Source organism: Phaethon aethereus, assembly GCF_964289735.1.
Source record: "Phaethon aethereus genome assembly, chromosome: 4".
NCBI lineage: Eukaryota > Metazoa > Chordata > Aves > Phaethontiformes > Phaethontidae > Phaethon > Phaethon aethereus.
Genome location: NC_138578.1, coordinates 14,185,763 through 14,195,394, shown reverse-complemented (window position 1 = coordinate 14,195,394; position 9,632 = coordinate 14,185,763). Strand labels below are relative to the sequence as shown.

Genomic DNA, 9,632 nt, shown 5'->3' with positions numbered 1-9,632 from the left:
CTCCATTAGCTGCTAAAAGAAAGGGCTGACAACAGGTACCAAGTCAAGCAGACTGAATAGCTAAAGTCAGATTAGAAAGAATTGAAAATTTTTACAGTAGGAATATTTTTAGGAGTAGCTTTAGTCTGAGGATCTGATCCTCACACTGATGACTTGTTATTCTTTTTGTTTTGTTTGCAAACTAAGCTTTTTCCAAGCATAGGAATTTGGTGGTGCAAATACATAGATAAAAACAACCTCCTTGCCAGAAGTAATTTCTAGTAAGTACATCAGTATGTTGATGGATTAAGCCTCTTCTCCAAAATCATAAGTGACCCATACATCCCCTTCATGGACCTCTTCATTATAGAGAAATTTAACATTGATGAGTGAACGATCAACTACATCAACTACAGAACAAGAACACAAAAAGTCTAAAACCACAGTAATTTCTACTAAAAGAAGTTTTTAAAAGACAGTCAAACCTATTCATGGAAAACATGATGCAGCATAAATACCTGCTTCACATTCCTGCACCAAGAAGTATAAAAGAAATTGTGAAAGCAAGCTATCCAGAGGCTCTTTAGATTTGTAGGTTGTTCTTTGTGTTGGTTTGTTGGTTGTTTTTTGGTGTGTTTTATTTTTTTAAAAAAAGCTGTCCTTTGGAGAATAGCATATAAAGACCTGTAAACAGAGGCTGATTGTCCAAGCTTTCTTAACTGAATTTTGATTATTTTTTTAAATGTAAAAAAAAAGTTCTATTATTAAACAGTTTTTGGTGAAACATGCAAAACTTCCATCGAAATGCATAATTCCATTTTTGATGCAGAACGTCATAGACTGCAGAGGAGTTAAGGTTTCTTTGTACTTTGTAAGGTTAGTATCACATCACAATCCAGCAGAAGTGCCTTAATCTTTTCATGGAATTTCTCTCTGTACTGGTTGAAGTGCATAATGCTTTCTGGTTCCTCCTCAAACCAGAACTTGTCAAACTCATAAACCAGATAACCTGTGAAGAAAATAAAATGCAGATCCACAAAATTTACCTCCACAATTTTCTGCTTGATCCAGCTAGACCTAGAATGACCCTTTAGACTCTATCCAATCCCTTAAAATAGGGAGTCTCCCATCCTGGTCAACAGCAAGCTTTTGTACACTGTAATAATGAATAAAAAAATAAATATGCACATACTGAGTTTTCAGACTGTAGTCTTATATATAGAAAGCCACCCACATTTATCCCTTAAATGTACATTTCTGTAGCACAATGTTTAAGCATCAGGTGCATTCAGAAGATAAACAGCTTGCTCTGGGTAATGAGAAAAGAGTGGAAACGCACTCCAAAAAAACTAAGCTCTCCGTTGTAGGCCTCCTGCTTGGTACTCTGTTCTAAAGAGGCTACAGATACTTACAGTAAAACTGGTGGAAGTGCTCCATCTGTGGCAATCCAGAGACCATGTTGTACAGATGTGACTTCAGAGCACCATTCTTAAGCAAGCTGTATGCCATTTCTGTCAGATTGATTCCAACTATTGCATAAGAATATCTGCAACACCAATCATAGGTTGTGTTTTACCGTATGGATCGAAGGACTTAAAAGCTTCCTTGAAACAGTCCGTGTTAGGATAACTGTAAGAGTCAACTCTTCCTACGAAACTTGTTGACAAGTTGACTCCAGCCTATAGACCACTCTTTCCATTCCCTGGTGCATCCAACCATGTAGAAGTTAGTTAAAAACACTAGTTTTCTATACAGTAGTATGGCAAATGCCTCCATTAGGCACTAATGAGATGGTAAGGCTAATCAACATTGACCTTAATTTGCTCATTTGATATGATTAAATCTGCTAGAGTATGAAAAATTGTGCATCAAAAACGTTGTTACAGTATAAATGGAATGTCCACCTCAACCTGAAAAAATCTGTTTTTTCTGTTGCATGGAATAGAAAGCACCACAATAGAAATTCTTAAAGGACTGTTAAAACAAGTGTTTCTGGGGGAAGGAAAAAAACAGTTAATTTGTGTCCATGATATTTTATTTAATTGATCTAAATGCCTCCTCGGATATTCTATTCATGACCTAGTTGCATAAGGTAATATTATTTACAATGGAAGTCATGAAAGCCTCCCATTCTTGGTAGGTGGTTAACTGGGAACTAGATGAATTTACCAGCTTTCCTCTCTGTCTGACTGGTTTTAGAGTATATTTCACTGTGAAATAAGCTCAATGCTTTAATATGTAAAGTTTTTGAAAATTAAGTTAAAATTGAACAATAACAAAATACTTACTACAGAACAGAAACCTAGCAAGGAAAAAAGGGACCTTAAGAGATAGTCTATACCATCCCAACACAGGATCAGTAAGAAGGCAAAAAATAAGTATTCTTTTCTAAATCTAACCTAAGCCTATTACAAATAAAGGTAACTATGATGTTAAAGGTATTCACTGTGTTAACCAAAACTAGTATTTTGCAAGTCTATTCTGAAGAAAAAAAAAGAGCTGCACATAGTTCCCAGCCTGAAACGGATTTCTGTGTTGGGTTTCTCATGCCTTTCATCCTTTAATTTAAAAAAACACAAACATTTTTCTCTTCATTTTCAGGACTGACAAGACTTGGCAGTCTTCACATGAGCTCTTACAGAGAACAAGCCAGAAAAAGTCATATAGCGACTTACCCCAGCTTTGGGTGATTTGAACGAGAAAGGATCTGACGAGCTTCGTTGGTGTAATGCTTACTAAAATACCTGTCAGTGTGAAATAGGATCTTCCATTATTTTTTTTTAACTTCATATAAAAAAAAAAAAGTGTTCAACATCAAAATGTAATGTGTAGCTTTAAACTAAAGCTGAATAATACTCTGTACTGAAAAATGGCACAAAATGAAAACCAAGGAAAAGGTGGCAAATTAAATTATATTCAGCATGAACTAATACAGAAAAAAAAATTTTTTAAATCATTGTGATCTGAATATCAAATATGAAGATCACTCAAGTGCACAAATTAGCTTAGCAAAGTTACAAAAACCTGTTTATTTTTCATTACAGTAATTAATTCAGGAATTTTAAAAGATTTTGACAAGTTACTTTCTAAGTTATAACCTATCAAATCTATCACATGACAACAAAAAAATAAGGTGTCTTGGGCAACTTTCTGTTCCTCCCCTCGCTTGTTGGCCTCTACCCAACCACACATTTACAGATGTGCAGCCACTAGAAATGTTGACTTATATAGAAAATACTGGTTTTTCACTGTACAGAAGCCACCATTTCTGTTTGCTTCTATTCAGGCTTTAGTAGAAATAGCACTAACTGGAGAAAATACGTAGATACTGAAAATTAGATACAACAGAAATTAAATACTTCTTTTCACTTACACCAGATTCACTAACCCCAGCAGGCCCATTCCTCTGAAGTCTGTTTTGGGATCATCACCTTGGAAGCCAATGTCACACCACTGCTTGGTGATTCTGGCCTTCAGATTCTCATGAGGCATCAGCGAATTCCAAAGCTGCACAAATATGCTTCCGTGTTATGCACAGCTGCTAAAGTATTCCAAGTTACATAATTCAGAACACTTCCTGCTGCACATTAGAAACCATTCACCAAGGAACAGGATACAATCTGTACGCTGTTCTTTCCAGTTAGCGGCAATCTGGAGTTATACTACAATGGCTTTCTTCAGCAATTAAGAAAATTATTACATTTAACATTAAATGAGATCATTTCCCTTCACGGACAAAGCCAATGAATCTATACTAACAAAACAAAGACTTCTTTCCCTTTAGAAATTAATTTATGCATAATTTCCTGATATGACAGCTCTAAACTGAAATGTGAATTCTCAATGAATGCTTAATTAACACATCAATGTTGGGACTTGTATAGCAAGTTGAGATAACCATGAAATGCTAAGAAAATGACATGTTAATATATTTGTGCAGTAGAAGCTATTTTAAAAAGCCTCAAGCAGTATTATATTATTTCCTTGCTATTATTTATTGCTACCTAAAATACAGTACTGATAGTTTATCTTCCAGCATTAAACTAGCCTCTTTGACATTGACTGGGATGCAGTAATAAGAAAACACTAGTGTGTTTTTTTATTTAGTAATTATTGGTTTGCAAAGTTAGACCTGTGCATAAGGTTAAGTACTTTTTTAGTTACAATCCTTCAGTGATCCATTACAAAATTATTTTGCTACTTATGTGTTGTTATGTCTGATTTCACACAAAATAATCCTGGTCCAAGTATATCTAGCTTACTAATTTGTTTTGCTTTGATGTTGTATTTTAATGTGTCACTCTGTAATGGCTTAGCAGTTTAGGAGTAGGAAACAGCTTTAAATAGGCCAGCTGGTAAGAATACTACCACTAAATTAAGTTAATTCAAGCTGTTAGACTTGGAGGGAAAAAAAACAAACAAACAGCTCTTGTATTTAAAAGATTATTTTCACCTCAATTAACTGTTCCTCATGCTCTTCATTATCCGAATCATATGGGACCTTCCTCAGATTTTCCACATTCAAATAAAGTTTTTTATAACCTGATATCTGCAGTAGGGATATGTGCAGATTTGTCTTAAACCTGAAATAATAACAAAACACCACACAGAAGCTATTAAGAGGCATAGTTAGCCATAAATTCTTGCTTGAACTACCAGATAAGATATTATGTTAATGCAATGTAAATACTAGAATTAGGAAGTGCTTTGTTTATCTTTCAAACTGCAGCAGATTGGTTAAGTATACTGTTATATGGATTTTATTTCTATTTTAAAAAAAAAACCAACAAAACTCTAGCCAATTCCAGTGCTGCAGTCAGGCCCTATTCACTTAAATTATGGGAAAAAAAAAAAAAACTTGGCTAAAACCTGTGATGACAAGAAAACTCCATATATCATCCTGACCACTGTACCTTCACCCCCCCCAACTTTTTCTAAGTCTTAAAGTGAAACTTTGTCAGAAATGAAACGCTTCTTTGAAGCTGTAAGTTTTAAAACTTCAAACTTTTGACTATTCACAATTTCTTCCTCTCAGTTGCTCATAATTACTTATGCAGATGAATGCAAACATTAATCGGGCATCACTACACTCCTCAAATGTATCTAAGCAATTGCATAGTTCATGTAATCAACCAATGTGATAATCACCTTACCTAGAAATAAGGAGTAATAGAAGGGAACCAGCAAGATAGAGATGCAGTTATCCCAAATCCATGTCAATTAAAACTTTGCAATTTATTTTCCAGAACTGAAGAGGACATAACCACACCTTATCTTCTAATTCTTTCTAAAGATGTGTGCTGAATGGCCTAAATACTGTATTAGATTAAGCAACGGCAAGAATATGCCAAGAAGTCAGAATTATCTGCCATGAAGAACTGATGTTCAGGTCCCAAACATACCTCATATCCTTCTGTTCAATTTTCTTTTCTTTCATTACATCTCTGACACAGTTCTCCACTTCAGTTTCCTCAACATGTACAGCATTTCTTAAAACCTAGGAAGTTAACACAGTAAAAGACCTCATGAGGAATGCAGAAATCTATCACCTACTTCTTTTTTTCTCATCCTCTGTATACCTGCCACATATGTAACCTTTACTATAAAAGGAGAATAGTTAATTTATTGCAAATGTTTACAATAAATGGGCTCAAATTGCATACAAAATATCTGCAATAATTACATAAAAGTGTAATTTGTAACTTTGGCAGACTGTAAGCAATGGTTATATGGGAGTCCCATAAAGAATAAATAACAAGCTCAAGAGCTGTTTAGTGTAGGTTCTTGGTTGCTTTCAAATACTGAATTGAAACACATTCTTCCTAATCGAAGTGAAAGAAACACAGCTATTGAGGAGCAAAAGTGATAAAACTTCAATGAGAAAACAATGAAGAATTAGGAGACAGTGAACTAATGAAGTTGAGGTTTCAATGCTGGGGTGGAACTAAAGAATGTAAGATATTGCTACTCTGCAGTTTTCTAGAGTAAAGGGCAAATTACTAGTAATGATAATTATACACTGCCCACCTAAAATCACTTCACAACAATTTAACTTTGTCTTCTGAACTTTTTATGGTCACAATGCATTCTTTAATACAACTTGTGCTAACACCAAAGCAGCTTCATTTCAGTAAAGCAAAAGGGTTAACTCTTTTAAAACTGAACATAATATCTTTAACTATTTAATTAAGGGATGCTAAAAGACCCACCCATCCTGTGCTCTACTGCAACAAAGATGCTTGTGGCAGTTCCTAACTCTCTCTCAACATCACACTGCAGTGATCAGCTAGAAAATGCAGTCACCTTGCTGTCTATAGAGCATAAGTTTTGTTCAAGATATACAAACTTGAGGGTTTAAAGTCACAGAATCACTAAGGTTGGAAAAGACCTTCAAGATCATCAAGTCCAACTACCAACCCAACGCCACCATGGCCCCTAAACCATGTCCTGAAGTGCCACATCCAAATGTTTTTTTGAACACTTCCACTGATGGTGACTCCACCACCGCCCTGGGCAGCCTGTTCCAATGCTTGACCACTCTCTCTGTAAAGAAATTTTTCCTAATATCTAATCTAAACCTCCCCTGGTGCAACTTGAGGCCACTTCCTCTCGTCCTATAGAGAGGAAATAAGTTTCTAAAGTAAGGAAATAAGCGTTAGCTTATGTCTAACTGCTCTAGAACAACTGGAACGAGGTTGTCAGTGAAACCTTTAGCTGCAAACTTGCATTACACTTTTTTCAACAATTCAAGATGATATTGTATAGGCTGCATTTAATTGCTTTATCCATGCCATTTATCAAAATTTACCAAAACAGCAAAAGAGATTGTTGTGACAGGAGGAACTGACCCTCTCCAAGAACAAAAGCTCTGTCAAGGACTTGTCTGACTTGCTGCTAAAGAGCAGGCAATCTTTCCGAGAGAGCAAAACAAACGTTTGAAGGAACATGGGGTTATTTTTGAGAAACCTTGACTAACCCTAGCACACAGAACCCAAAATGCTGTCCTTTCCCCTCTGCCTTTTATTCCTCTACTTTCCCCCACCCTCAAAAAGTACGTTCTTTTCTGGCATCTGTCTCTGAAAGAAGGTTTTATCACAGTTTGATCTCTAGTAGCTTTACCTTATTCTTTGATGATTCCAGTGAACGTTCTGCAATACAAAGAAGTAAACGTCACAGTTAAATTGAATGGAATTGTTTTAAACAATTGACAGTAGGTGTCCTTGCGGCATGCAAGTATTATAAAATTCTGCATTCCTTTTACACACGTAATTAATCAAAAATTACTCAATCTTAAAATAACAGGAATCAGGTAACTGAAAGCCTTAATTTACATAGATATTTTTTATAATCGAGTACGATGCTGAAAATACTCAGATTTTTGAAACATTGATCAATTACGTGTAGAAGAACAAATCTGAAAAGGTATCAAGACAAAAACAGGTCTTGATATTTTTCTATTCTTAGAAGCGTTTGTGTTTATTACTGAAGAATAAGGAAGCAAAGTCACTTCCTCAAGCTATTGTTAAAACGGCAATAACTACAAGTAGCTTCTTTAACTACTATTTTAGATAAAAATTCTGCATGGAGCAGAACTGTGCGTTTAATCACTCCTCCTCCCTCCACAAGAATGCACTGGTGTTTCTTCTGTGTGACTATTTTAGAAACAGGAAGGTAACAACGTACACAAAGTGACGGGAAGACTCGGGGGGGGGGGGGGGGGAAATACAAGACTTCTGCTCCGCTTTTTGAAGCCAAGCGGAATTACCTTAGCAAGCTGGCAAGGGAAGAAGATCGGGCACTCCGATTTAAAACTCTCCTAGGACAGCCAGGATGAAGGGAACACATACAACCGGCTGCGGGGGCACTGGGGACGGGTACTGGTTTCCCGCTACCGCTCTTCACGCCGTTCCCGCAGCCCTAGGCCAGGCCCCTGGCCCTGCGCCCGCCATTACCTACGCTCAGCGTCCGCCGCGCGCCCGCCTCCGAGCCATCAAAGAGCCGCTGCAATTCGCACTTCCGAGTCAGCAGCCTCAAGATCCACTTCAGCCAAAACCGAAAGTAGTTGCTGTACAGGAACCCCCAGAAGTACACCAGCATCTTCTGCGTGAAGTAAGCCCCGCGTCAGCAGGAGGGTCGCGGCGGCGGCGGCCCCCTGCGCGACCAGCCTGACCCGCCCCGCCGCCGCCCCACAACAGCCTCCTCCGGGGCCACCCGCCCCAGGCCGGGTCCCCCCTTAGCCCCGCGCCACCCTCGCGAGCCGTTAACGGTCAGCGCCTCCGCGGCGAAGGGCCGAACCGCCGCCCCACGCCCACCGTGGCGGCGACCTAGCGGCTCCCAGCCGCCCCCCGCATCCTCCCGCCGGAAGCCGCCGCCCCCACCCGGAAGTGATCGCGGGCACGGGAGGTGGGAGGTGCCGGTTGGGAAGGGTCTTGCCCGCTTCGGTGGCTGTTGCCGGCAGTGTCGCGCGCTCCTAGGAGGGCCGTGACAGCGGGGGGCGCCAGTCGCCCGGCTCCGTTCCCTCAGCCGGCGACGCCCGCCCGCTGCCCCGCTATGGCGTCTGAGGGTTCGGCCCCGCTGCCGCCGCTGCGGGACGGAGGAGCTCTCCCCCGTCCCGAGGCTGCCACGGAGGAAGCCCGGGCGGGGCAGCCGCCGCCGGCTGTAGTTGCTTTCCCTCTGCGGGCGCCTTTCCCTTCCAGGCGCGCTTGGCTCGGGGCAAGGGGCGATGGGAGACCAGGCAGTCGAGCGCGGCCTGCGGCTGGCTTGCGCCGTGTGGGAGCGGGCGGCCTCGCCCGGGCGGAGCACCTCGAAAGCCCAGTGGCTTCGGGTGCCGGTCGGGCGCCGGGGCCGCAGGCTGAGGTGGCAGGCGTGCCTCCCTAGGCAGTGACACGGAGGCCCTCGCCTGACACGTTAGTCGGTCAGTGGTGCCCTGCGCAGGCCTGGCGGCCGGCACACACCGCTCTGACCCCAGTGCTGTACCTGGGCCAAAAGTCGGTGTACCATCTCGCTAGTCAACGCCTTCAGCTCGAGCGTGATGCCTTCCAAAATACAGATGGGGATCGCTTGGGCATGTTTAAGTGTTTACAAAACTGTGCTTGAAGACTTGTTCCTTGCCTCCGCTATAGCTGAAGGCAACGCTAAGCAGCAAGATGTCATGAACTTAGTTGGGGTAGGTGCTTTTAAAGAGGTGTGCTTTGCCGTTGCTGAACAGGGAGGTTCAGCTTAAGTGTTCCATTTGGTTCCAGTCAGTACCTACATTGTATTATAGTTCATTATTATTTCAGTAAACATGGGTTGAGCAGTTCCTTTGAGAAAGCAATTCCTTTTCCTCTAAATTGTATGCAAAATTTGGAGGGTTGAAAGAGAGCTGACAGACTTGCTTGACCACATTCTGATACATTTTTTAATGTGAGGAAATTGAAGTACCTTTTACACAGAATCAAAAGCCACACAGCAGGTCTGGTGGCCTGTGTCCGACAGAGGATTTCGGAGGGTGGAACAACACATTTGGCATCCTCCCTTTGGATTTTTATGCTCGTAGGAGTGCAGAGTTTCATATGGGGGAATCACTGACAGGTGAACTTCAATTGTTTGCAGATCTGATTCCTGCTCTTAAAAACTATGAGGAAAGATGGTGCATGTTAAGAGGCAGAAGG

The 9,632-nt window shown here is 40.6% G+C and overlaps 1 protein-coding gene across 1 annotated transcript; it reads right to left on the bottom strand.

The window, feature by feature from the left end:
• Positions 1-830: 830 nt before the first annotated feature.
• On the bottom strand, positions 831-8,076 carry ELMOD2 (ELMO domain containing 2; the record flags this gene model as incomplete). The annotated part of the gene is made up of 8 exons (XM_081999107.1): positions 831-988; positions 1,392-1,525; positions 2,655-2,723; positions 3,353-3,486; positions 4,433-4,562; positions 5,382-5,476; positions 7,099-7,127; positions 7,932-8,076. 8 exons carry the CDS (start codon positions 8,074-8,076, stop codon positions 831-833), a joined length of 894 nt encoding a protein of 297 aa, XP_081855233.1.
• Positions 8,077-9,632: the final 1,556 nt, after the last annotated feature.